This window comes from Podospora anserina, chromosome 6 (assembly GCF_000226545.1).
Source record: "Podospora anserina S mat+ genomic DNA chromosome 6, supercontig 2".
In the NCBI taxonomy this organism is placed as follows: Eukaryota; Fungi; Ascomycota; class Sordariomycetes; order Sordariales; family Podosporaceae; genus Podospora; species Podospora anserina.
The window spans coordinates 1,749,748-1,777,427 of NW_001914857.1; the positions used below are offsets into that span (position 1 = coordinate 1,749,748).

The 27,680-nt window shown below is 54.2% G+C and overlaps 8 protein-coding genes across 8 annotated transcripts; 6 read left to right on the forward strand and 2 right to left on the reverse strand.

Annotated features, from left to right (window-relative positions):
* Window positions 1-131: 131 nt before the first annotated feature.
* Window positions 132-2,551, reverse strand: PODANS_6_1690 (uncharacterized protein; the record flags this gene model as incomplete). Its single annotated transcript, XM_001910301.1, has 4 exons — window positions 132-1,932; window positions 2,014-2,112; window positions 2,176-2,354; window positions 2,432-2,551. 4 exons carry the CDS (start codon window positions 2,549-2,551, stop codon window positions 132-134), a joined length of 2,199 nt encoding a protein of 732 aa, XP_001910336.1.
* Window positions 2,552-5,206: 2,655 nt separating this feature from the next.
* PODANS_6_1680 (uncharacterized protein) lies at window positions 5,207-6,809 on the forward strand (the record flags this gene model as incomplete). Its single annotated transcript, XM_001910302.1, has 4 exons — window positions 5,207-5,433; window positions 5,771-6,065; window positions 6,127-6,363; window positions 6,417-6,809. The coding sequence occupies 4 exons, from the start codon at window positions 5,207-5,209 to the stop codon at window positions 6,807-6,809; spliced, it is 1,152 nt and encodes a 383-aa protein (XP_001910337.1).
* A 1,597-nt stretch (window positions 6,810-8,406) lies between these two features.
* Window positions 8,407-10,245, forward strand: PODANS_6_1670 (uncharacterized protein; the record flags this gene model as incomplete). Its single annotated transcript, XM_001910303.1, has 1 exon — window positions 8,407-10,245. The coding sequence occupies one exon, from the start codon at window positions 8,407-8,409 to the stop codon at window positions 10,243-10,245; it is 1,839 nt and encodes a 612-aa protein (XP_001910338.1).
* A 1,193-nt stretch (window positions 10,246-11,438) lies between these two features.
* PODANS_6_1660 (uncharacterized protein) lies at window positions 11,439-12,690 on the forward strand (the record flags this gene model as incomplete). Its single annotated transcript, XM_001910304.1, has 4 exons — window positions 11,439-11,486; window positions 11,555-11,944; window positions 12,028-12,321; window positions 12,376-12,690. The coding sequence occupies 4 exons, from the start codon at window positions 11,439-11,441 to the stop codon at window positions 12,688-12,690; spliced, it is 1,047 nt and encodes a 348-aa protein (XP_001910339.1).
* Window positions 12,691-13,086: 396 nt separating this feature from the next.
* PODANS_6_1650 (uncharacterized protein) lies at window positions 13,087-14,077 on the forward strand (the record flags this gene model as incomplete). The annotated part of the gene is made up of 3 exons (XM_001910305.1): window positions 13,087-13,137; window positions 13,291-13,933; window positions 13,995-14,077. 3 exons carry the CDS (start codon window positions 13,087-13,089, stop codon window positions 14,075-14,077), a joined length of 777 nt encoding a protein of 258 aa, XP_001910340.1.
* Window positions 14,078-15,343: 1,266 nt separating this feature from the next.
* Window positions 15,344-16,772, forward strand: PODANS_6_1640 (uncharacterized protein; the record flags this gene model as incomplete). The annotated part of the gene is made up of 2 exons (XM_001910306.1): window positions 15,344-15,526; window positions 15,591-16,772. 2 exons carry the CDS (start codon window positions 15,344-15,346, stop codon window positions 16,770-16,772), a joined length of 1,365 nt encoding a protein of 454 aa, XP_001910341.1.
* A 947-nt stretch (window positions 16,773-17,719) lies between these two features.
* Window positions 17,720-20,705, reverse strand: PODANS_6_1630 (uncharacterized protein; the record flags this gene model as incomplete). The annotated part of the gene is made up of 2 exons (XM_001910307.1): window positions 17,720-20,526; window positions 20,672-20,705. 2 exons carry the CDS (start codon window positions 20,703-20,705, stop codon window positions 17,720-17,722), a joined length of 2,841 nt encoding a protein of 946 aa, XP_001910342.1.
* Window positions 20,706-25,742: 5,037 nt separating this feature from the next.
* PODANS_6_1620 (uncharacterized protein) lies at window positions 25,743-27,680 on the forward strand (the record flags this gene model as incomplete). Its single annotated transcript, XM_001910308.1, has 1 exon — window positions 25,743-27,680. A coding segment is annotated over one exon (1,938 nt), but the record flags the coding sequence as incomplete, so codon positions are not given.

A 27,680-nucleotide genomic window follows, 5' to 3' on the forward strand; every position in this document is an offset into this window, starting at 1 on the left:
ACAACCCCCACTCGAAGCAACGCTCGCCATCCCATTTTTCTTCTCCCAAAACCCCTACTCCAACCCAAACTCACCCAACTCCATTTCACCACACTCCTCGCCCTCTGTCCCCCGCGCTGCCACCCCAAAAATCACCACGTATCCTCCCAATAAACCACCCTCATTCCCAACCACCTCTCCCCCTCCTCCCTATCCCTCACAAGCTTCTCGCCCACCAGCACATCAACAAACGCCTTCCTCACCGCAATCGGCATCTTCCCCGCACTCCCACAAACAGCCACCACCGGCCCCCGTCTCATCAACCCCGCCACCTCCTTCGCCCTCTTCCTAATCTCATTCTGCACATACCTCTTCCCTCTATCCGGATCCATCTCCTCCACAATCCCAAACTCCACATTCTCCTCCTCCCCCGTTTTGATCGGCTTCTCCCATACATTCTCCCCCTTCTTCTTCTCCTCCTCCTCCTTCTTCTTCTCTGTCGCCGCCGGCTCCTCCTCATCCCTCGAAAAGCAAGGAAACACCGTCAACCCCTTAATATACTCCCACTCCCCCCCAAAGTGATAATCCCTATCCCTATTCCTCCCCCCATAAAACAGCACCGTCTCCCCCACCTGAGTATCCACCTCGTACTCCAACCTCTCCTGAATCAACGCCCTAATGGGCGCAATCCCCGTCCCTGTCGCCACAGCAATAAGCGGCCTCTGCACCGCCGTCGGTAACGGCATCATCACATTCTCCCCCCTCGACGGGCTGATCCTCACCGTCAAGGGCGTGTCCCTTGCAAGATACTTCAAATACCTCGAGCAGAGCCCCTGTCTCGGTTTCCGAATAATGGTCTTGTACTCCACCAGCGCAGCCAGAATCTCAATTCGAAGGGGAAAAACAGGTAGAGTCCCGTTCGGGGCGTCAGGGTCGTATTGGTTTTCGGTCAAAGAGGCTCCCCCGTTGCAGACGGAAAAGTCTCGATGGCGAATAACGGGAAACAAATCGAGGACTCGCTCGACCGGGATTTTCACGCCGGGAAAGTCAGAGAGGAGCTCGAGGATGGTGCGGCGGGGGCGGGAGGTGTAGTCGTAGAATTCTTGCTCGTTGCCCGGGAGGAGGAATTCCCACAGACGCTCGACTTCGTCTCGGTTCTTGGTGAAGAAGGTCAGCTCGCGGATAAAGTTCCGTTTCGGGATGGCGGTGATGTCGAGGTTGTCCGTCAGAATGTCGCGGAGGGTGGAGGACTGGCCGTCTACCCTGTCAAAGACACGCTTTGGTTTGTTGGACATGTCCAGGGGTTTGTCAGCAACGTCGTTCCAGCCCATGAGGTTGATCAGCTCTTGGACGTCCTCGGGGTAGTTCTTTGGGTAGATCGACAGTATCGATTGGCCGCGCATGTCGCTGACCTTGCTGATGAGTTTCTCGCCGCCGTAGACGTCAAAGACAATGTGGCGGACGTCTTGCCAGTGGTCAAAGGGGGTGACTCTGGCGTTGTCAACCACTTTGGCGAATACACCTTGAGGAATTGCCAGTCTGGTTGGTAGAGGAGTTCTCGGACCGACCTTCTTGGTCGTCTCGAGAGAGTACTTGGATGGGTGGTCTTTGAGGATATTGTTCTTGTCTAGGACGTCGACTGGCGTTCCCGTTCGGACCTCCCAGCTTTGGTCTTCCCGGGCTTCCCAGGCGGGGAAAGTGGCATCTTGTCGCTGGTTGTGTTCGAACCGACGCTGGGATAGAGGCGCGGGGTTGTCGACATGGGAGTAAAGGGCGCTTTGGGTGGCGCTTTTGTCTGCTGGAAGGGGCTCCATTGTCGGCATAACCCGTACTGAATACTTTGGTGGAAGAAGCTGGTCGTTGGGAATGGGCGCTGTTCCTTCGGGAAGTGGGTATTTCTCCAACAAAGCGGCCTTGAACTCTTCTTTCCAGGGAAGGTATATGCTGTCGATGCTGTCGATGGTTGCGGTGTATTGTTAGAGATATCGAGTAATCCGTTGAGCTGCCAATAAAGTTGAGATCAAAGTTGCTTACCCGTTGTTGTGGCGCTCGTCTGCCTCGGCAGCCCTAAAGAACTCTGTTGCCCCAAGCTGCAGCAGCCTCACTTGCAACTTCCGTGCTGCCCAGTTGAACCTTCATTGGCAGTTCTGTTAGCAAGTCATGTCCACGACTGAATAACAAGGCAAGCAAACTCACTTTCGATAACCGCTGTCACCAAGGCCGAATATCGCAAACTTGACAGGTCCGAGGCAGTTGCTGTTATTAAGTTTCTCTCGCCTAAGATTTTTCCAGAAATTTAGAGTATTTGTGGGCATGTCACCTTGCCCAGTTGTGGAAGTTACAAAGACCACCAGTGAGACTTTCAAGAGGTCTGACTGCAAGGTGAGTGGAGAGTCAGTCGGGGTCTTCAAGTGAATAGAGTGTGAAGTTGCTCCCATGGGCATTGACCAACCAGTTTAAAGCTATCCATCTCATCCATCCTGGTATGAAAGTGCAGCCTCCGTGCCATGTCCTCGAGCTCTATTGCGATTTCCTCAGCATTTCCTGTCTCTGAGCCGTAAAGGATGGCCATGCTCCTCCCCGCGATTTCAACGGGCGATGCCAGTTGCGCCATCTTGGCCGGGCTCTCCACTTGTACACTCATAGTATACCTTTGGATAGTGAGTCCGTCAAGATGGCCGAGAATGGTGCTGGGTTGAGTGCTAATCTTCGAGTTTATATGTTACTTGTGACTGAGCTTGCCGCCCAAAAAATCGTGAGATGCTGAGTCATAAAATCTCCAAGCTTGATTCTTGAATGTGCGGTGTCGTCGAATATCCGGTATCGTAAGTTGAATTAAACTTGGTCAATGGTGGTTGTAGAACTACAGAATGGTTTTACTGATTGATAAGGCTGAGCAGGAGCTTGAATGTGAGATCTCCGTGGTTTATCGGATCGGTCCCGAAACCGGGCCGGCCCAGCTTTCGTCCCGCTATCCTGGAGCTTTGTTCCCGGATCGGACCTCCGAACATCGGGTTCCTTGCCGTCATCTGGGAGCATCTCCAGCTCGGCTCAAATCCCAAGAACAGAGGCCGTGCTTCTCCGCCTCCGTCTTCAAACACCCTGAGCGCAAGGACTCCATTCCCAGGGGCGAGTTTGCCATTCTCAGGTGATGTGATGTTGGACAATGCTCGAATCAAGGCTAGGGGCAATGAGGGGCAACGGGCAGCAATGAGGTCAAAAGCGGAGCCCGTTTATGGAGAGGTGGACACATGATAAACATCGCCGGCGCCGTGGTTCAGCTTCTTTGCAAATACAGCCTGACAGCCAAGATGTGCCCCTATTTCTATGGTCAGAGGGTTGCCCCTTTTTCTAATCTGGCTGTACACCTCAGCTGCATACGCATAAACAACCAGTGCAGAATCGCCGTGTCAAAGCACCAGTGAACGGACAGGATGGGGGCGGTGTGGATGGAAGCGTCTGGAAGCTGCCCTTGCCTCTCACCCTGTCGACCAAGGGCCCAGTGCCAATTTCCCCGCTAAAACGCCTGTCATGCCAACCCTGCCCTTGCGGGCCACTAACAGCAAAAGGGGCATCAGCCAATCGGGCGCCGTTGTGTCATCGGATTTGGCACAATATCTCTTGTTTCCATTTTTCATGTGTGCGTCGTCAACCGCTGCATATATCTCTTCAAAAAAAGAGAGAGGTGCAGGCTGGCGATCAGCATGATCTCTGATCACCAACTCTCCCGTTGCCGAGCTGGTTAGGCATGGACCAGGCCTCTCTTTGCGTTTCCCGCAGCCGGGCGGGCCCCAAACTGAATTGGACTTGTTCGCCCAAGCTCCCGGGTGGAATGAACCAAGACCAGACAAGGGTTTGGCTCCGAGCTCGCCAAGGGCCGTCGATGATCTCAGACCTCCAGCTTCCCATGAGCTGTTATATACAGCTGGATGGATGGCTTTAAAACACACGATGGAGACTACAATGCAGCTCATGGGTGGTTTGTTTATTCAGCATACCGGATCGATCTTCTTGGGTATATATATGCATTTATAATCATCTTCACCAACACTGGCCCCCTGATAGAGCTGCCCGGGGCTCATGATTCATTTCCGTTTGGCGCAACCTCAACCGAGCGCCAGGAAGAGAGAGAGCGAGGGTGGTGCTGGTAGAGCCACGACACTACGGATATCGTCAACTAGCTTTGTATCATGACATCGACACTACACTCTTGTTGGTGAAGTGTCTATCTGAACACAGCCTCTGTATCTCCATGTCCATGTGGTGAGTAGAGTAGGTGCTCTTTCCGAGATGGAAATTCGTCTGATGTTCGCCATGGCTCCAGATAATACGATGGTCCAGAGCCACTTTCCTATTCAGTCAATGACAATAGATCTCCTGAGCTTTGAGTGAAATCCGGAGCACGGGCCCCATTGAATGAGGGGAGGTTTTTGAGATATATACTTTCCCTCTTCGACTTTGAAACTCTGAGGCTCATCACTTGACTTGGAATTTAAAAACCCACACAGAAACGACAACCGCCAAAAACCTAATAAGCTAAACAATAAGTTGAGCTTCCTGCCCCGCGCCAAACCCACGGAACCGAACCACACCGAGACAAAACACACCGTATTTTCTGTTTTCTCGACACAAACAAATAGTGAAGATCACCTATTGAGGTATGTACCTGCTAGACCTACGTGTTTCCACATCACCATATACAACACATCTTCATCGACGAGTCTTGTCGTCTTTCCTCCTTCCTCCTTCCCCCAGAAGTTCTGGTGGTGGGGCGCAGCACCACTTCACCACGCACCCCTGCCTTTGACTGCTGCCCTGCACTTTCCCTGGGCCCCACCTCCGTCTCCCACCCCCCCAGGCAATTGCTGTTCAGGCCAGGTACGTACCGCCGCCACGCCTGCCACTCGGCCGCTTGCGAAAAATTATTTGAATTTTGGCCGCGCCGACTCACAGCTCTCCCCCTTCTTCCCTCTCCCCACGTCAACCACCAAGGATCGCTACAGCTTCAACCTTCGTCAACCACACCTCTCAAGACCTCTAGGGCTCCAAGCTACCCTATTCTAACTCCCCCCCAGACCCAGAGTCCAATTCCAATACTCGTTCCGTGAACGTCTCCCTCCATCACTACCTGACGCTTCACCCGTTGCCTTGCTCAACGAGTCATCACCCGTCACATCAACTTGTGGATCGACTCCATCAACACCAACCGACATCCTTATCAATCACCATGTCTACCGTCGTGGAGAAAGTTGCTGACGCTGCTGCCGCGGCCGTCAATGACGTTACCAACGCTCTGGCCAACACCTCTATCACTGGCAAGACAGACGACAAGTCTGCCAACAACAACGATGCCGTCCTTGCCAGCGCTGCTGAAGGTCGCCGCCTGTACATCGGCAACCTTGCCTACGCGACAACGGAGGGGGAGTTGAAGGAATTCTTCAAGGGCTACCTTGTGTAAGTTTGTTTGCTTTTTTTTTCTTTGTTCACACACATGCATTGGTTGCCGTCAAGCACGGTGTCGGGGTCGACTCGAGTCGAGTTGCGCTTGGTGATGTTTGTTTCCTGGTGTTGTTATTGTCGTTGCTGCTTGACCGCTGCTTCGCTTGATGCCTGGTCCTGCCACTCCACCGCTGGCCACGTCTACCTTGCACCAGCACCATGGCCTCATGCGGCCCACAGCTCAGCGGGCTAGACCACGCCTGTTCCCCGCAGCCGGTCAAGCTTGGCCGTCCCTCACTGTTGACAAGCACTTTGTTTTGAGCCATCGCTGACCATGTATCGCCTCATGCAGTGAGTCCGTTTCTATCCCAAAGAACCCTCGCACCGACCGCCCCGTCGGCTATGCCTTCGTCGACCTCTCTACCCCCAGCGAAGCTGAGCGCGCCATTGCTGAGCTCTCCGGCAAGGAGATCCTGGAGCGTAAGGTCTCTGTTCAGCTCGCTCGCAAGCCCGAGGCCAACGAGAAGACTGAGGGTGCCGGCGAGGGCACCAACGCTGATGGCACGCGCCGCCGCCAGTCTACCCGTGGTCGTGGCCGCGCTGGCCGTGGCCGTGGTGGACGCGCTCGCGGTGGCCGTGGCAGTGACGTAAGTTGTTGTCTTCGAGCTCAGTGCATGAGAGCTATCTCAAGCTAACACTTTTGCTCAGGACGAGAAGAAGGAGGACGGTGCTACCTCGGGCGACGCCGCTGAGATTGCCGCCGATACTCAGGTTCAGCCCCTGAAGGACATCACCAACGAAGCCAACACTAACCAGGACAAGTCTGGCAAGAACCAGGCTCGCGCTGCCCGTGAGCGCCGTGAGCGTGGTCCCCCCGCCGATGGCATTCCTTCCAAGACCAAGGTCATGGTCGCCAACCTCCCCTACGACCTGACCGAGGAGAAGGTTTGTGATCACCGTCCCGGTTTCTTGTGTGCAACATGCTAACCCCCTTCCAGCTCAAGGAACTCTTTGCTGCCTACCAGCCCTTGTCCGCCAAGATCGCTCTTCGCCCCATCCCCCGCTTCATGATCAAGAAGCTCCAGGCCCGTGGTGAGCCGCGCAAGGGACGTGGCTTCGGCTTCGTCACCTTGGCTTCCGAGGAGTTGCAGCAGAAGGCCGTTGCTGAAATGAACGGCAAGGACATCGATGGCCGTGAGATCGCCGTCAAGGTCGCCATCGACAGCCCCGACAAGACTGACGATGACGTTCACGGTGCTCACGAGGCCGGCGAGAAGACCGAGGGTACTACTCAGGAGCAGGCTCCTGTTGCCCCGGCGGCTGTTGCTACCCCTGCCCCTGCCCCGGCGGCTGCCACGCCCGCAGCTGCTCCTGCCACCAGCACTGCTTAAAATGCTCAACCCTTGATGAGCATGGGGACGCAAGACGATATCGGCGGAGATGATGATGATGACTTCGTTATCTTTACCCGACTATCTTCTTAATCGTATGTATTAACTTTTTTGCGGTTGCATTTTTCACGACAGGGAATGGGTGGATGATTTCGGTTATGGTTAGAGATGAAAATGAAGCGGCAGATGAAATAGTTTCCTGGGCGTCTGGTTCGAGGTTGGGGTTTCATAAGGGCTCCATTCACGGTTGAGACAACAGGAGGAGAATTATCTCGGCTTTGGCACACGAATACTCATTAATTTTCATGACCTCTTTGCCTGATTTTTTTGGTGGAGTAGACGACATTTGATTCTGCGCAGTTCATCGGGTGGTGTACTATGGACATGTATGTATGTAGTGATGAGGCCAAAATGGGATCTCGGGATGAGTGAAGGAAAAGTTGTTCTTTTGCAATATCATGACGACGGTGCCTGGAATGGTGTTGTGGTGGTTGTGAGCATTCCTGCAGGGGCACGGGATGGAACAGTTTGGCGCCCAGAGTTCTAGAACAAAATTGATGGCACTGTCAAACTTGCAGCCTCACGGCGGCTGCTCACCACAACCTTCACCGTACGGAACCATCACCGATCAACTCTGCATTACTTTCAGGTAAAGGTAATGAGTGCTGAGAGTGAGGGTTGTGGAGCGTTGTGTGGGGGGTGGTGAGTGGTGAAAGTGAGAGTTATAGATGGTGGGAGTTTGGGTGGTGAGAATTGTAGATGATCGTAGTTATGGGGGGTGGTAAAAGTGAGTGCTATGGGTGGTGAGAGGTGTGTGGTGAGGGTTGATCAACTCTGATTTGGTGAGTAGTCCAATTTCTGCCTCACTATTCGGAGGAAGAGGTTTATGGGAAGTTGAAGCGGAGGCTGTATGTTGTCTTGCTGCGTCCGTGGAAGTTTCTTGACTCTGTCATTACTCAACTCGGTCGAGGAGTTGGAGCTTTGAAGGGTGGGAGGGATGGGCCTGAGGAAGATCGTGGTGTTGTTGTGGATACCAAAGGACGAACTGGAGATGGAGAGTCTCAAGGGGGGGGGGGGGGGGAAGAGGGCTGAAGGAGAAGAATGAGGCGCTTGAGGGGGCGAAGGAGGCTCTTGGGAAGGAGAAATCGGTTCTCGAACATGAGAAAATCTTGCCTCGAAAAGGAGAAGTCGGCTCTCGAAAATGAAAACTCGACTCCCGGAACTGCACTGAATAGGGTCGAGAAGGACAACACCCGGCTCAAGGACGCCTACAAAGCGCTGCTGGAGAAGGACGATGCACGGGCGGAGGAGTATGACAAGCTGTCTGATGAGAACTCTGCACTTGAAGCTCGCCTTAGGGTGTTGGAGGCTGCGAAGCGGGAGGTGGAAAAGGAGCTTCGGTTGATGACTGAGGATTGTGAGCGGCAGGTCAGGGGTTGTGGATGGGTTCGTTAAGGAAAACGAAAGCCTTGCTGCCCAGGCTGAGGAGCTTACCCAACAGAACGGAACGCTGCGAGGAAAGAATGCAGCGCTTGAGGATGAGAAGGCGGATCTTGAGAGTGAGATTGGTGTTTTGCAAGGGAATAATGACAGCCTGATGGAAGGGAATGTTGATATTGGGGCTGCTAATGCGAAGCTTGAGTTGGATAATGCGAACCTTGGTGCAGCCCTCAAGGATATGAGAGGCCGATTGGAAGGCAAAAATGAGATGGTTTCCAACCTCGAAAGGGACCTCACCAAGGCGACTGCTGGCATTTCGAACATTCGCAAGAAGTTGGACGATGTGAAGATGGGGCAGCGGGCTGCTATGGATGATCTGCGCAGGGAGAAAGCCAAGGTAGTGGAGGTGGAGACAGAGCTAGAGGTGGTCAAGGCTAGGCTGGAGGACGCGAACGCGACCACCGCCGAGTTTAGCAAGACGGAAGAAGCCCTTAACGATATGATTATTGTGCTCCGGGGACGTATCGCCAGACTGACTGAGGGGGCGGAGGACAACAAGTTGACTGAGCAGGTACTGCGGGCGGAAATATCCAGCCTCAAGTCGGAGCTACAAGCTCTCGAGGAGCAGAAGGAGGAGCTTCGCAGGTCATTCAGGGATAGTCAGACTGCTCTCTCGGACAGTACTGAGAAGTTGTCAGCTCTGGAGTCTGATGTTGTCATGAATAATAAGAAACTCGCCATGGTCAAGAATTCGCTCGCTAAGGAGAAGGGCGCCCGGGCGGAACTTGTGGGTGATTTGAAAGAGGAGCGCTCCAAGAGGAGAGATGTCGCTGCAGAGCTGGAACTTCTCAAGGAATCGTCAAAAGCGAAGGTTGCGCCAGCGGGAAAGCGGCTGAACTTGGCCAACCAGAAGATGATTGACCTCGAGGATGGGATCAAGGCTGCTAGGAGGGTGGCTGCTGATGCTGAGTCGAAGCTCGATGATGCCCAAGCCGAGATTATTTATCGCGACCGTCGCCTGGCGGCGGAGACGGACAGATATCAAAAGAAACAGGCCGAACTTGAGGAGGCTGAGAGGCGGGAGGAGGACTACGACCCTGAGCACCTCTACAAACAGCTCGAAGAGGAGAAAGCAAACCATGCCGCGAGCGTCTCCCGTCTCGAGGATGAAGTTGCTGATTGCGACAAGGAGTTGGCGGAGGAGAAGGCAAATCATGCCGCCAGCATCGTCCGTTTCGAAGCTGAAGTTGCCGAACGTGATAACGAGTTAGCTGAGGAGAAGGCAAGGCATGAGCAAACAATTGGCAGCTTGGAGGCTGAGAAAGCTAGCCACATGGTTCCAAAGGGGAAGCTCTCGAGGGAGATAGCAAACCATACGGCGACGGCCGATGCACTCACAGTTGAGCGGACCCAGCACCAGACAACGGCGAAGTTGCTTGCGACCGAGCAGTCGAACCACCAGAGTACAAGCAAAGCCCTCGCGACCGAGCAGGCAAACCACCGGAACACCATTAACGCCCTCACGACGGAGCGGTCGAACCACCAGAACACAAGAACCGCCCTTGCTACGGAGCAGACGAACCACAGGAACACGATCAATGCCCTCGCGACTGAGAAGATGAACCACAAGGCGACCGCAGATGCCTTAGCCGCCCGGCGGAACGCCCACCAGCAGACGATGAACTTCTTGGCATCGGAGCAGGCAAATCATCGTAATACAGCCAACTCGCTCTCGTCGGTGAAGTCACAGCTTAAAACGGCCAACAACACCATCACTTCAATGCGCGTCTCGGGTTCACACGAGAAATGTGTTGTCATGAGCGGGTGGAAAGGCTCATGGAGCGTTACGGGAGACTCTTTGACAGGTACGAGAATCCACTTCCTCGAATTGGGAAAGACGTGGTACGACTGGCCGTACCCCGAAGGCTTGACCCAGAGGGCTAGCGGCAAGTGGGTGGTCGAATGGCGCCGGGAGATATATGTCGATAGTGACTAGGTTGAGGGATGTACGTAGGTAGTTGGGTACATAGTAATGGGTGCGGTCTCTGTCTTTGGTGGTCTGGGGGGTGGCTGTGGAGCTCGATTCAGGGGTTCAGGGGTCATTCATGTAGAAGAGTGCTCAGTTGCCCTGCACTTTTTACCCTGGGTACAGATAACTCATTGGGTTTCTCTCTTCAATTCTCAGGCCTTGCGCCTGTGCAGGTAGTTTTGCCTGGCGTTCTGATTAGGGAGAGGAGAGAAGAGTTTGATATGGCTTGCGAACTCCTGCAGTGATGTTATGTTATTCTCGCGGTCGATTGATTGGACACCCTGCCTACAAAATAATTGACACAGCAACAGTAAGTTGACCTATATTATTACTATGAACCATGCCTTGAAGGATAGGTACCAGGCCTTTAAACACAATTAACAGCCCTTTAGAGATATTTAGAAGGCCTAACTAACAACTATCCTTCAGGGCATCATTTACAATATGATATGGGTTAACCTACTTGTGTATATCAACTATTTTGTGGTAAACGTGGCTACGTATAAGAGTGCTCAACTGCCTTACATTTCGCCTTGAACAAACTCATCACTTTCATCTCTTCAATGACCAGCTCACTGTACACGTGAAGATGGCGTTTGGACTTCTGATCAGGGAGAGGGGAGAAGCGTTTGACATGTAGCTTGCGAGCTCCTGCCACGAGGTCCTGTTATTCTCGCAGTTGATTGATAAAGTTGGTGGTAGGATGTCGCGGCCAGGGGAAGTGGGGCTGGCCACTGATACAAGAGATGAATTAAGAATCGATGGTCGGAGCTCTGCTGTCTTTGTTAGAAGTGTAAACTTCTTCCCAAATACTGTGTCATCGGACATTATTAGGTACCTTAGGTAGCTAGCACTGGCAGGTTTTTTTTGTTTTTTTTTGACACACCGGAGCCGATTCGTGGCTTTTTTAGGTGGTGCCGTGCGGTGGGTTGGGCGGGAGCTGTTCAATTTCGCGGGCTGGAACTCGAGCGACACGGCCGCCCTTTTTCCCCGTTTGGTTTCAAACGCCACGCGACAACTTCCGACTGCTTTCTTTTGCAACACACCGACTGTGATGCAACGCAACGAACCCCCTCGAATAAATAACGACGAGAATTGATTGCAAATATTGCCGAAACAACAGAACAGTACAGAGAGAAACAAATACAGAAGGCAGCAAGATGGCAGCCAACGCCATGTGGGAGGTTGATCCCGAGACGAGGAGCAAGGTTCGTTTCTTACCGTCCTCCTCCCACCCCAACCACCGTTAGATGCTGATGATGGTGTACCGTAATAGCTCGTCACGATCCAATCCGAACCCGGCAACTCCCTCTGCTGCGACTGCGGCGCCCCGTCTCCCCAATGGGCATCCCCCAAGTTTGGAATCTTTATTTGCTTGTCTTGCGCCGGAGTTCACCGCGGACTGGGTGTTCACATCTCTTTTGTGCGATCAATCAGCATGGACGCGTTCAAGCAAGCCGAAATCGAGAGGATGAGACTGGGAGGGAACGAGAACTGGAAGAAGTTCTTTGAGGAGCACGAGACAAACAAGATGATGGGGGTGAGCTGGGAGGGTGCAACGATTGCGGAACGATATTCAGGGGAGGTGGGTGAAGAGTGGAAGGAGAGGTTGAGCTGTAAAGTTGAGGGGAGGGAGTATGTTCCCGGGCAGAAGAAGGAGACACCGGTGGCCAAGAGCTCACCGGCGCCGGCGCCGCGGCGGCACCGTTGGGAGGGAGTAGGACGGGGAGTCCAGCGAATGCTGCGCAGGGCGGGGGGAAGATCAAGGTGGATGTGGATTACTTTGCTAAGCTGGGGGAGAGGAATGCGGGTAGGTCGGCAGATTTGCCGCCGAGTCAGGGGGGGAAGTATCAAGGGTTTGGCAGCTCGGGGACGTCGATGCCGCAGAGGAGTAATCAGCAGCAGGCCGGGTTGCCGGGGCTGGATGATTTGCAGAAGGATCCGGTGGCGGCGTTGAGTAAGGGGTTTGGGTGGTTTACGAGCTCGGTTGCGAAGACGGCGAAGACGGTGAATGAGGGGTTTATTCAGCCTACTGCTAAGCAGGTATGTTTTACGGTTGATATCTTAGGGTTCTAGGTGCTGATATCACGATGGTAGATTGCCGAGTCAGATTTTGCCGCGCAAGCTCGTGTTGCTGCTGCCAATGCGGCCAAGGCTGCTCAGGCTGGCACAAAGACTGCTTCTGAAGGGTTCACAAGATTTGTGGAGGGACCTTCAGGTAGTGGGTATAAGCCTGTGAGGAGCGAGAACTTTGATGAGAGCAAGAGGGCGTTCTGGGATGATTTCGCATCGGCGGCGGACAACAGGAAGACGAGCGGGAACTCCATTGGGACTTCGGCGCTGGGTGGGAACAAGCCTTCTTCCTCCGCGCCTCCGAAGCAGAATAATAAGGACGAGTGGGAGGATTGGTAGTTTTGAGGTCAGGGTTACGTACGGGTGGTGGTTTTGATTGGAGAGCCTGTTTGGTTTTTTGTTTTCTTCGAACATTAGACGTTTGTTGCTGGGCGATATACAGTCGGTCCTTGATACCTATCTAGCTTGGTCTTTTTTTGCTTGTTCATTCTGTTGTTTTGATGTGGTGTTGTTGCTGATGAGGTCTGGATAATGAAAAGCATGCATGTGCTTCAGGGTTAGGGGTGACTCTAGAGAAGCCCCCGCCGCTTGGCCGAGGTTCAACCCGGACCCGGCACTAGCCGGGATGGACCAAGGAACCACTGAGCGTCATTGCATGCGGCGCTCAAAGCTTCCCTCTCCCTCCGTCCTGTTCGAGATCCCACGAACCCGCCCATTGAGCCGCAAGACTTCGACATGTCAGCCTTACGGATATTGGTGCCCGTCAAGCGGGTCATTGACTATGCGGTATGTAACTTCATCCTAGCTTTGAGGCAGCTTGCGTGCAGCATGCACAGGGAGAAAGGCACATGTCAAACTGCAAGCGCGGACTTTGGGCGGGACGGAGTAAGATGGTATTTGGGCATGACAGTTGCTAATGCACGCAACGCCTTATTGCAGGTCAAGCCCCGCGTCAACAAGGCCCAGACGGGCGTCGAGACGGCCGGCGTCAAGCACAGCATGAACCCCTTCGACGAACTCTCGGTCGAGGAAAGTGTGCGCATCCGCGAGAAGAAGCGCGCCCCGGGTGGTGTGGAGGATATCTGCGTCATCAGCGCCGGGCCGACCAAGGCTCAGGATATCCTGCGCACTGCTATGGCTATGGGCGCCGACCGCGGCATTCACGTCGAGGTCAAGGAGGGCGAGGACCTTGAGCCGTTGAGCGTGGCTAAGCTGCTCAAGGCCGCTGTTGAGCAGCAGAAGAGCAACTTGGTTTTCTTGGGCAAGCAGAGTATTGATGACGATGCCAACCAGACGGGGCAGATGCTGGCTGGCTTGCTGGGCTGGCCTCAGGCTACGCAGGCTAGCGAGGTTACGTTTGGGGAGGGGGACACGGTGACGGTTACGAAGGAGGTGGATGGTGGTGTCGAGACTGTCAAGGCGAAGCTGCCGATGATTATCACGACGGACTTGCGGTTGAATGAGCCGAGGTATGCGAGCTTGCCGAATATCATGAAGGCGAAGAAGAAGCCTTTGGAGAAGAAGACGCTGGCGGACTTTGGGATTACGGGGGAGAAGAGGCTCAAGACGTTGAAGGTTACTGGTGAGTTTTGGATGAGTCAGGGGTTGTTGTGGAATAACTTGATTGCTAACGCTGGTTGCAGAGCCACCCCCGAGAAAGGGCGGCGGCAAGGTCGAGGATGTCGATGGTTTGATCTCCAAGCTCAAGGAGCTAGGTGCTCTCTAAGACAATGTACACAACAATGTATTGCTAGTGTTTGCCTGCATCTAGAGTTGACAGCTTTGCAATTTTGCCTGCGCAACGACAATCTTGTTACATTATCTTTGAGCATCATTGGAAATATTGACAAGTATCCAAGTCTGTGGTCATGATCGCATCATCCCGACGAAATACAGCGCCTCCTTCAATATACAGATCTTGTGATCTGCCACAACATGGTCCATTTTCGGCCGTGTCATCGAGATAGGACCAGAGATAAGAGTTGTGGGATGAAAGCGGCACCACCCCGCAATTGTGTCCCCTGTGACGTAGGTCGACTTCGTCTGTATCTTCAAACTATGACAATTGACAACCCATTTTGCGAGTTTAAACTTTGGTCTGAAAGGGGTTTCGGATTTTCGGTCTGAGTCCTTTCGGCTGAAGTGATGGTGAAGACCCTGCATCTCAGAGGAATTGGCAGTCCGAAGCCACAACAAAGTGCTGGAATGGCCCGCTAGGACAAAACAAGCCTCTGAAAATGGCCCAGATGCCCCACCCCGTGAATCGGCTCCCGACAGTTCAGGAGCTCCGGAAGTCGCGGCGGGGTGGGAACAGGTGGACCAATCACCATCTCGCCAATGAGACAGTCGCAAAATTCTTTGGGGACTGAAATGACAAAAAAGATGGATTTTTCTCGCTTCCCGCCTTTTTCTTCTTCTCGATTCCAACAACTCCATCGCGAATCTGATTCACCACGCCAACGCCTTGCTCTCAGCAACCGCTTCGCTTCTCTAGTCTCTTGTAGACTACTCATCCTCTTCGAATTGTCGCCCTTACAACAGTGCTGATGAACGGCCGTTCGTCAGAGTTTACTTCTCAGGTACGCTCTCTCAATGAAACACAATCCCTTACTGTGGGCAGGGGGTATGCCGTGCTGTGCTGGCCGACCCCGCTGTCACCATCGTGGACGTCCATGCTGCCCCTCCACGCAAGAGTCCCTCAGATTCTGTTCAAGAGGCATTGGGCCGCGACAATGCCAATTGAATGCGCATTTTTTTGATTCCACCTCGAATTGCCGTGTCTGGAAGATGGAGGCTAATGCGTTTGTGTCTTAGGATTATCTCTCAGGTCCGCATCTCTCCCAGGATATGGCTTGACTCACCGCTCTGTACTGACTAGAATTCCCAGACCATCTGTGGAGAGCCCTGAACGCTTAAGACTTCAAGTCCCGCGCTGCACTAGAATCTTACCCCGTTTTATTTTTTTATACACCAACCCACACTAGCAGTCGACATGATGTTCACTCGCTTGGCCGCTCGTCTGCCCAAGACCACGTCGGCGTTCGCCGCCCCCAAGGTCTCTACCCGCTTCCTGTCCAAGGCTGCCGTGTCTGGAAGCAAGGGCAGATCTATGCCCGGCGTTGATCGCAGAGCCACTGCTGCGGCCTCGGGTGTCGAGGCTACCTTCACTATCAGAGTATGTCTAGTCTAGTTCCAGCATGGTCATGTTGTGTCTTTCAGAGGCTAACCTTCTAACATAGGATGGTCCCGTGTTCCAAGGCAAGGCCTTCGGTGCCGACACCAACATCTCTGGCGAAGCTGTCTTCACCACCTCTCTCGTGGGCTACCCCGAGTCCATGACCGACCCCTCTTACCGTGGCCAGATCTTGGTCTTCACCCAGCCCCTGATCGGCAACTACGGTGTGCCCTCGAACGAGCGCGATGAGTTCGGTCTTCTCAAGTACTTCGAGTCTCCCCATATCCAGTGCGCTGGTGTGGTTGTTGCCGATGTTGCTGAGAAGTACAGCCATTGGACTGCCGTCGAGAGCTTGGGCGAGTGGTGTGCCCGCGAGGGTGTTCCCGCCATCTCTGGCGTCGACACTCGTGCTATCGTCACCTACCTCCGCGAGCAGGGTTCCTCCCTTGCCAGAATCACCATCGGTGACGAGTACGATGCCGATGAGGACGAGGGTTTTATCGACCCTGGCCAGATCAACCTTGTCAAGCGTGTGAGCACCAAGGCTCCTTTCGTCGTTGCTAACCCCAACGCCGAGTTCCACGTTGCTCTTATCGACTGCGGTGTGAAGGAGAACATTCTCCGCAGCTTGGTCAGCCGCGGTGCTTCCGTCACCGTTTTCCCCTACGACTACCCCATCCACAAGGTTGCCGACAACTTCGACGGTATCTTCATCTCCAACGGCCCCGGTGACCCGACCCATTGCCAGGAGACTGTCTACAACCTTGCCCGCCTGATGGAGACCTCCCCCGTTCCCATCATGGGTATTTGCCTTGGCCACCAGCTTTTGGCTCTTGCCGTTGGTGCCCAGACCATCAAGCTCAAGTATGGTAACCGTGCCCACAACATTCCGGCGCTCGACTTGACCACCGGTCAATGCCACATTACCAGCCAGAACCACGGTTATGCCGTCGACACCAGCACCCTGCCCAGCGACTTCAAGGAGTACTTTGTCAACCTCAACGACGGCTCCAACGAGGGTATGATGCACAAGACCCGCCCCATCTTTTCGACCCAGTTCCACCCCGAGGCCAAGGGTGGCCCGATGGATTCCTCGTACCTGTTCGACAAGTACCTCGAGAACGTCAGGATGTACAAGAGCAGCGCCTCGGTCTACCGTGACAACAGGCCATCTCAGCTCATGATTGACATTCTCAGCAAGGAGCGTGTCGGTGTTGAGCCCACCAAGTTGGCCAACGCTGCCTAAACTTTTCTTGGTTATTGGGTTGGGTTTTGGGTTCTGGGGGTTATAAGCGTCTTTGATTTTTTTCTCTGGCGGGTTCATGGGCAACAAAAATTGTTTTTTGTTTGGTAGTGCTTTTATTGTGCCTAGCGGTATCCACGGCTGCAAGTCAGTTTTGCATTCATTTTACTTTTATAGTGATGCAATGTATCTTTTTTTTGGATAATTCCATCTTTGTATGCTCAAGCTGAATGTGTCTGTGTTGTTGAACAAAAAGGGATTGGTGTTGACTGTGCCCCTGTCCCCTTTGATTCAGAACTCAAAACCGACTTCCATCACCTATTGTCTTCTTGTCATGAAGGGTGCTGTTGAGACCCATGACATTCGTTGATCATAGGAAGACACTCAAATCTTGTCCCACACCTAATGACTTGCGAACACAGACAGAGCCTTCACATGCAAGCGGTGTTTTGAATCCGTATACCTAACCATCACTTCGTGTCTGCATACTTTGAACATCATTGGTATCTTTCATTCCCCAGCCCTTTCCCCACCACTCAACTCAACTACAATCCATCTCTACCAGGTAACTCAAAAACAAATACAAACTTGATTGCAAAAAAACAACCAACCCATCTCCCTTGCCCTTCATCCCAACCAGAAAAAAAAGGCTTCATCCCATATATTTTCCCCTTCCCCTAGAAGACAAAAAAAAAAAAAAGATCGTAACCTAAATCCCAAAAATTTCGCTATCCCAATCCAGCCCAACCTTCCCGAACGCGGGTGGGGTGGTAACAGATTGTTTATGCGAGGCATGTGCTTGTCCCCGCTGGCAGTCGCCAAACGCCATACAATAAATATCCGAACTTCAAAAACCAAAACAACAAAACATCGCAAAGCCCCGGTAGGTATATCAACCCCCCCGCCCCCCCACAAACTAATGATCCCATATGTACTTATCCCCCCTTTCCTCACCCACTCCCCTCCTCCCAACTATACCTCTTATCCGCCACCTGTGGCACATGAATCAACCCATCCCGTCCCTCTATCCGCTCCATGCTCTGCGGACTATTCGGCATGTCATTGTCATCATCCTCCTCTTGCTCCCCCCCTCTCCCTCCCCTCGGCGGCGGCGGCGGCTGCGGCTGCAACAGACTTATCCTCTGAGGCACCTGTCCCAATCTCCTTCTCTGCTGCTGCTCCCCTTGTGTTGGTTGTATCGTATTCCCCCCCCTCCCCAAAATCATCTCCCCCGCCTCCTCCTCGGTAAAATTACTCCCCAACGTCTCACTACTCCCATTATTCTCAGAGCGATAATGCCCTCCCCCTAACCTCCCCGGCGGAAGCGGCAAAGGAGAAGTCGGCGACACAGGCGACACCCCTCCATCGACCGGCTGCCCGTTCGAGTCAAAAACTCTAGTAGTCGGCGTCGGTGGTTGGGGTGGACGTTGAGTAGGCAGCTCGATATGTTCCGGCAACGGTCCCAAACAGACAATCTGGGAGTTGTTAATCGGTGTTCTTTGAAACGACGGCGGCGGTAACCTCACTGACGATGTCAGCGATGTGGGCGATACCCCATCATTCGAATCCGACCGACTCATCGACACCGACGAAGGGGCAAACGTCTGAGCCGAGGTCGGGGAAACAGGTGAATAACTCGAGCCAGCAGGGTCCGAAGTCCTGTTGTGGTGGTGGTGGTGTTGCTGGGAAGGGGGATATAAATGCAACGGCGGCGGAGCAACCGTCATAGGAGAAGGCAAATCAAACATCCTCCCCGCCCAGTCCCCATGCGGCGTCATCGGTGACGGCAACGAATTCGGAAACGAGTCGCTATTCGCATACGTCGGCGACGACGCCGGCGAGGGCGTATCTGGCGGTCGGTAATGAGCAACTCGGCTCATGTCCTGCATGGACTTTTCTTGCTGCATCACCCCCGTCGGTATCGTCATGTGCGTTGTTGACGTGGGTGTATAAGTCGGCACCGGCCCCCTCATCTGCCTTTCCAGTTTCCGCTGAGTGAGCTCATATTCGCTCATTCCCTGGGCACTATCTACCCCAACGTCGGTCTCGTCATCCCCAAGATCATGGCTGTCCAGCTCAACCGGTTCTGGCGGTACAGGCATTTCGTACACCTGGTTTTCTCCGTCTGCCCCAACCTCGACGGGTTGGGTGCTGTTGTTGTGCACTTCGTGAATTTCTGGTTTCCTTGATCTCTTCCTCCTGATGATCAACGAAAACACCTTCTTGACTGGACTCTGTGGCTCCTCCTCTTCTGTGACGTGAGCCTCGCGTTTGTCCTCGTCTGTCTCGGAATTTTGAGAGTTTTGCTTTGACTTTTTCCGACGGCAGCAAAACCATATCAGACCCCCCAAAATACTTCCTGTGATGAAGGCGCTGAACACGATACCAACTGTCTGGCCAGTCCCCAGTCTGTTATTCGTCCCAGTCGGCACAGGCGCGCTTGTGAATTCCGGGTACGGGCTATCCGGTGGCCTTGCGATGGCTTCAAGTGAGTAATTGCTCGAGGCCGCCTCGGGAAACAACGCCTGGTGAAGCGAGAACATGCTCTTATCGTAAGTAGTAATGATGTATGCCTCCTGCATAAACGCCCGACCAATGATATAGGTATTATTGTTGACCTCGGTAGTCGAACGCTTCAGCGGGAAATACGGGATGCTCGATTCGCCCCATTGAATGACGTTTCTGAAAGGGTAACGTAATAACTGCGCAAACGCCGCCGACGGAATCGTGATGTTGACCACGCCCGGAACATTAAACGGTTGCCCAAAGTTGTCGGTGTTGTCAAAGCTCGAAAGGGTGAAGGTGAAGGACAAAGACTCGTCGTTTTGAAAGCGCGTGTACTGTTCCCCTCCGCCTGCAAAAGTGTACAACCCGAGATCCTCCCTCCATGTTAGATTGAGAGCATCAGCAAAACGGTCGCATACTTCGGTCGGCAGCCACAGGTACGGTGTGGAAGAGTCGATGAAAGCCTCGATGGAATCATCCATATTGACCAACGTCCGACTTGTTGATGTCCAATTAGCAGCCGGGGCCTTGTCCTCGTCTGTGATTTGCGCCGTCACACCACGCAGGCGAACAAGAGGAAGTCGCGTGATCGGATCGAGGGCAAAGTTGTTGCCGTGAGGGACGAATCGAAGCCTATCGTACCCCCCCAGAACCAGAGAGGCAACTGTGCCACTGCCCTTCTTGCCATCTTGAATAGTGTTAGTACGTGTTGGTGATATCTTTTCCGCACATGACAACTTACTCTCTCGGTAGTAGGCGCCGGCGGTGTACCCATAACTATGACTGGGAATAGCGCCATACACCTGGGCAAGCTGAGGGATAAAAGGAGTCGAGACATTGGAGCCGAACTTCCCAGGCGTGACACCAAGCCCAATAAAGCCGCTGTAATACTGCGTGTCGTTGATGGCGGCCACCAATGTGTTCTCGAGGAGCGTCGACACCGAAGTCAGCGTGTTGACGAACCCCAAGGTTTCCAACCCATAATCACCATTCCCCCCCATTCCCGTGTGGTTCATGCCCAGCTTCCAAGCCCCCAATGGCTGCCATGATTCCGACAGCGAGGAGTTGAAGACACCACCCCGAGCATTGATGCAGATTTGAACCGGATGACAGCCACCGCTAGATATCGTCCAGATTTCCGACAAGGCCGTCGATGGCGTGAGGTAGACAATCTCGGCGGGCGAGCCTATCACAAACATAAAATTGGACCATGTACCGTCGATACCATACCTGCCAGCAGTGTCAGCAGTGACTACCTAACGCAGAGGGGAGTCATGACACAAACCATTCTCCAGAAGGCTGGATCCAGAGAGGAGCAGCCGGTGGCTTGGTGGCAGCGGCATCGTCAGCAGCAGCAGCAGCGAGTCGTGACGCGGACAGCAGCAGCAAGATGTCACAGATGACAGCGGTCGAACGACAGGGCAACCGCATTGTAGCAGCACCCTACCCTGACCCGATCTGACGGCGCTGGGAAGGGGTGCGCGCGCGGGCAACGACGGTCTGTCACGAGAGCAGCGGTCCTAGGACATTTGCGACGTCTTCTTGTTGTGCCATGGACTACAGGCCGTTGTTAGTCTTTTTTGGCAGGCCCGGGCAGGTGAGGATTGGAAGAAGGCAGTGAGTAATGGGTAAGGTAGGTGGGTGGATAGATGGATGGATAGGCTCAGCCGTCGGTAGACAAGGCAAGGCAAAGGCAGGTTTCACTCAGGGCCTGGGGTAGGGGGCCAACAAGGGGGGAGCAAGACGAGAGGGAGAGTGGAGGATAAGGGAACACACACCCGGTATGCGGGCGCACCGTGTCTGCGTCTCTGCGTCTCTTCTGCGTCTGGCGGGACGAATGATGAGACGGCGGGAAATAGGGAATGCCAGTCGGAAAACAAGAGGCCAGCGATCAGCACTGCAGTCGACCCGGCTATGGGGGTCCAACGTGGCCCAGGCCTGTGAGTAGGTTTGAGATAGGTGTTGACGGAGAAAGCGAGAGCGGGTGGAATTGGCAGCATTGGAATGCCCTGAGGTGGTGGTCCTCCCTTCCTTCCTTGGGTGACATTCTCACCCAGTCCATCATTCTGAAAAGTTCCGTCAGGACAAAACGAAACCCCCCCGCCTTTCCGAAAGACGGTACACCTAGGACAGCGAAGCGACAGGGGACTGCTAAAAGCGCTGAGAATGCTTAGAATCCTCTAATCCTCTATCAACAACGCATGCACCCGTCCGTTTGTTCCTCCGAAGTCCCGCACCTAGCCCGGCACTTTTGCTGTGGGAAAGCCGTCAGTTAATTGCCCAGCGAAATGATGTCCTCAGCCATGTCTGAGAATCGCGAACCCCGGCACGTGGCTGCGACCGCCGTCAGATCTCCAGGTGGCTGATCTGATCTCGACGACGTCCTTTTTTCACTCCTTGACAGGGTTCGTCTGATGTGCATGAAATCGTTCTTTCTGTGCCCCCGCCCTGCTCTAGAAACCTCCCCAGCCGAAGCCCCAGATCAGCCACTCACAACCGCCAGACTCGCACACCACCGGCCAGCCCGCCCAGAATCCATGATCGATATCGTCACCGCGCCGCTCACGGAGTGTGGGGAAACAACGGGTGGAAAAACATGGCAGACCTGGAATCCCAATCTTAGCCTCACCTCGGTGGAGCTCTCCAACGAACGCTGGAGCGAGCGCGCCGTTTTTACTGACTAGCAGGCATCAGGGCACTTGATAAAATGCTCTAGCATCGGACTTCAATTTCTCATCCTTTACGAAGAAGAGAGCATCGTGATACCATTCTGCAAGTCTCACACGAGAAGAACTCTGTACTCTGTACAACAGCCATTGCCACCACCACCGCCGCCGCCGCCGCCGCCGGGATCGAGATAGGGACCTCGCTTGTGAATCTTGGGAATCGCAAGTGCCGGACAGTAGCTCGCCTTGGTTTCGGACCCTCACGATTGGGAATTCCTTACTTCAACAGCGAAACAGGCAGCCAAGCTTGAGCTAAAAAAGCAACCGATCAACTCATGCGTTTCGAGCTAGGCCTATCTTTTATGGACGTGAGGCCCCGGTTCCCAAACTCACTCTCAAGGTTCCACTGGCGGTTATCGACGACACACCTCAACCTCCCACACGGGCTACAGCGACAAGCAATGGCTGTTATATTGGTCAAATATCGGTGGCAATGAAGCCCTCCATCCTCACGGACCTCAGTGCCGCTGTTTGGCTGGCATGAGAGAGAGGAACCGAGGATGCATCAAACACGGCAGAGGCAATCTATTTCACCACTTACAGAAGGGGAGGGGTCACTCTGGCTAAATTCGATACCACCTATTTTACCGAGCCACCTCGCAACCAAACCTTTCCATTTAGGCCACCAGAGAGTCCGGACCATCCACACCGGCCCAGCACATGACGCCTTCTGTTGATTGCTCTCTGCCCACCGCACCGACCACCCAAGACGGCGGCAAAACAATCTCGACATTTGTTGGCGTGGTGCCGGCTCTAGAGGACGGCAAAAGCCTGCACGACCTGCCCATCGCGGACTCCGTCAGGCCTGAAGAAGCAGGTTGTCGATGAAGCCGTCACCACCTCGACCTGCGGTGCGTTTTCAGTTACTGGTGCCCAAACAGGAAGGCGTTTCGTCTTCTCTGGCGTTCAGCCATGCATGCGGCTCACCTCCGGCAGTCACTCGTCATGAACTGCTGGTCAGAAATGCTGTCGAGCTTCGTCATTCCAGACACCAAGCTCTCACACATCCAAGAAATCTCTGAAACTCTCTCAGCTCAGCTGCTGACTTTGTTATGCATCGGTCGTTTTTCTACTCTCGCTTGCCCGTGCAGCTCATTGGCTACGAGACGGTCTGCTACCCATTGTAACGTGAGTCGCAAAGGACTGACGGGAATGGGGGAACCGTTTTACGTTTTACGCGGTATGGCATTTTTTTGATGTTACTCGGTACCATGGGTCCAAAACCCCCGTTAAACAAACAACCGAGATAACTGGCGGCTCGAGGCCTCAGACAGGATCCTCTCATTCCAAACACGGTCAGCATTTTGTTGAGACAACTCTGACTGGTTGTACCCTCGCAGATTCAAGACATATGATTGTATGTAGCTCACAACCCAAAACAGACAGGGCGGGCACAAGCCTCAGCGGAGTTGCGGGAGTCTAGCAGACGCCACAATTCCTCTTGCCAGATATCGAGATGCATATCCCGATTCCCCCTGTCGGCTGACTGGCAGCTTTTCTCGCCGTCTTCTGGCCCCGTGTGTCGAAAGGTCTGTCAATTGCCGAGCTCAGCCAAGAAAGCCAAGGAGGCCACCGTGGACCCTAGTCAGGCTTCTCCAGATGTCGATCGGCTTTGCACACGTTATCATCCCCACCAGCTCAGCGCTACGGAGGAAGGCCCCGAAGGAGAGCATGAACATGATAAGATTGTACCCCACTTCTTGATGTTTCTGTCACAGGGTGTTGTCAACATCAAACGATACCAAGTTCTATGGGAGAGATAATGATGGAACGCAGAAGAAAAAGCGGGCATATCTAGCTGCCCGGCCGCCTCTTGCCTATCGTTGCAGCTGTGGGATCGAGGGTGGGCGGACCGAAATGCCCCCTCTGAACCAAAAACCGCGTCTTTTGTGGTTGCAGCAGCGCCATACAGCTGGCTATGAGAGGGTGAGGGGGGGGTGGAAGGGGGGGAACACAGAGGGCGCAGGTACGGGAATAACGCAGGCTGCCAGCACGACCAGCGCCAGAGGGCTGCGGAGGGAGTAGAGTCTGGTACTGCCTCCCCAATGTGGTGCTCGGCAGGTCTGGGCAGGGTGGACTTCGATTCCATCGTTCGGTTACACTGATTTCGGGCTGTAGCTGACATTAAACGAGTCGCCGACCTGGGAGGTTGCCATCCAACTGAGCCAGTAGTATGCGCATCCTTTATTAACTTGCCCTTCCGGCCCAGCCCGAGCCAGCCATCGTCCCTCTCGTTTTTCCCCGACTCAACCACGAACATGTTGCTGCATAATAGATAGCCACCACGCGGAGAGCCTTCCGTTCGGGGGGTGAGAGGGAGGGCTGTTTTGGGAAACTGTGATGGGACGTGGTCGTCGATGGCGACGTTGTGAGATGTTGGACCAGAGGACAGAAACAGACAAGGCTCGGAACATTTTCTTTTGTTTTCAAGAGCCAAGCATTTTTACCTTATCGAACGTCTTTTCACTTGAATCAAAACGGTCAGCGCTGGGCCCAAGTCGGTCCAGCCTCTTCTCCTCCCGCGCTCCCGTGTCAACCGGTAGCTGGCAGGTCTGGGGCCAAGAAACTGGCCAATCGTGGATCTTGACCCGATTCACTCAAGTCCCGTCCCCTCGGAGTGGGCTGGCATGGCTGGCCGAGCAGGGGGGAGAAAATACCCTTGTCCCTCCATCGGGTGCTTCGTTGCCCCTTGCTTGTCCATCGGCCCTTGGCAAGCATTTTCACCCCCGGATCTCTCTCTCTCTCTCTCTTCCTGCTTGCCCAGCCTTGACCCTCTTGCTCGTCGTGGCTGGCCCGGCAGCTTTCCAAATGATCGTCCCACAGTGTTGTTATTAGGCTCAAACCTAGCGTTGTGGAAAACGGAGCGTGTGTGAGGAGGAAAAGACCTTTCAATCAATCTTGGATCTTGTGGCATGCCGGGAAGCGATTTACACAGCAATCATTTTGATGCGCGGTGGACAGACGCCGGGTGGTTGTGTTGTCTCAGGGCTTGGATAATACCCGTCCGACTCCCGAATCCCTTGCAGGACGTTGTGTTTTGTGTTCGATATCCACCCCAGTTCCCGTGGCCTTTTTCCAACATATCTCGAACAGTGCTGCTTTCTATTCCCCCCTTCGAGGCTCCATGGTTTCAGTGCCCTGATGTCAGTATACCGATACCGCGGCTGAGGTGCATGGATGAGGTGGACAGGACCCTACATCATCATCACTCAACGATAGATTGGTCCTCGTGGCAAACTGTGAAGCTTTTTTCCCTCAGCATACGACCCTCCACGATATAGCAGCATGGTTGGGGGTAGGCGGTTGCTGCTTTCGATCGCGGCGCTCTCTGGCGCTGGCCTCAACAATGGAGTTGAAGGTGAGTTGACGCTCTCATCATGGGTGGTGAGCCTTTTGTTCTAATGGAAGACGAACAGCTCGGTTCAGGAGGCAAGATGGAGCAGGTGTCGATGTCGTCCAGAACGCCACAACACCAATATCAGAACCAACAACACCAGTCATCGCATCAACTCCTGATCCACCACCCACACCAATAGACTTGCCTGGCACACCTACTACCTTCACAACCACCAAGAAAGTGCCGCCAATAGGGCCGCCTCGACCTGGGGTATCGGCTGCGGGCATTATCGAGCTTGATGAGACCATCGGGGTGGACGATGAGGAGGAAGTTACTGTACTTGGCGGGGGTCTTTTGAGGCTGACTGCCGCATCGAACGCGCAGCCTACACCAGCAGAGGAGGAGTATGTGTATCCGGGGGAATACGGCTCAGGTGGGACGCTGACGACCGACACCAACGCCTTCACACGGACTGTGCTCCCGACCAGGATATCAGTTGTGCCGAATTTGGGGACCGTCAGAGGTCCGCCGCCAGTCGAAACGACAACATCGATTATATCTCCTCCGATCAGGACGCCACCAACAAGGCCACCTGCCATCCCAGCCCCGGTCGCGGCCCCGCAAGATGGGGTTCAGAATATTGATCTGGGCGATCCCATGCAAGAGACGCCAGCACCAGAAGAGCAGGAGCCGGAGCCAGAACCGGAACCGGCGCCCGCACCAGCACCCGTGATACCAGGTATTCCGGGAGGTGGCCGTCCTGCCGGTCCTCCAGTAAGGACGTCAAAAAGTGTAGTAACGGCAATCGTCACGGAAATCGACCTGGGGCATGGTAATCCCGCTACCACGACATCTACATCGACGTGGAACGGGTACTCCAACTCGACCTTTGTGACGTCGGTGCTGTACCCCAACCAAACTACACCACATATCTCTACGCCCACAGCCACTCTTAGCTTTTGCCAACCTTCAGACTTGACTATTCCCCCTACGGTATGGTCGATTGTCTACACAAGCACGCTGACTTGGTTTGGCAACCCTGAGGATTACACGCCTGAGTATCCCCCCATCTCGACCCCGCCGGTTTCATCGTGTGTCCCGTCACCACCCAGGTTGACCGTCTCGCGATGCTCGTCTACAAGCACCGGAGAGGAGAACACACCTTGTTTTGTGACGGTCACAGCGTCCACGTCTTATCCCTGGGGCTATGGACCACAGACAAGCACTGTGCCCAACACTGTCACTTTTGTCACGACGGATAAGAACCCGGCTGTGATTTACACCTCCATGAAGCCACCTAATTATGGTGTTACCCAACCGCCACGGACTCAAGCTCATCATGAGTCCCTCACGGAAGATGGCGCTGCTTCTCCCATCTCGACGCCGTCGTACGGCTCTGAGCCCAATAATCCTGGCCCTAACAACCCGAGCAATCCGAACAACCCAAGCAATCCTAACAACAGCCCGAGCAGTCCAAACAACCCCAGCAATCCCTCCAACCCAAACAACCCAAACAACCCAAACAACCCAAACAGACCCCAACCCATCGAAGAGTCCCGCTCAGCAACCATAACCCGCTCCCCGGTAACAGTAATAATTCAACCAACCGCCATCGTCATAAACGACAACACAATCAAAGACAACACGACGAAAAAAACCCAAGTCGTCATCGTCTCGGGCGAGACCTTTACGATCGACCCAACAAGGGTGGTAGGCGCAGACACAACCATCGACCGCGTCACGGCCACAGGAGGAGGGGTGTACTACCCCCCCACGCCCACCACGACCTCCTTACGTGGCGTAGAAGTAATCCTGACCTCGTCCCGGGTGATAATCGGTGGATCAACTTACACCTTCTCCCCCACCTCCACCATCGCCGTAGTCAACGACGAGACATTCACCATCGGCCCCACGGCGATCGCTGCCGGGTCACAAACCCTCAACCTCCCTGCTGCTCCTGTTCCGACAGAGGTCGTGGTGGTGGGAGGGGAGCTGATTACTGCCATTGGCCCCACCTTGGCCGTCATCTCTGGGAGTACGATAACTTATGGTAGCACCGTCTCGACGACGACTATAGGGGGTGATGTCATTACTTTTGGTCCTGGGGGTGTGACGGCGCATGGGACGATCACGCTTGGGGGGAGTGCCGCAAGGCCGGGGGAGACGCAGTATGTCGTTGCTGGGGGCGCGACTATCACCAAGATTGGGGCGAGCGTGGTGGTGGTGAAGCAGACCACGTATACTATCGGGCCGGCGGCGGCGGGGGGGATGGGGGATAGGACGGTTACCACTACTGTTGGGGGGGAGGTGATCACCATTGGGCCGGAGGGGGTTGTGGTCGGC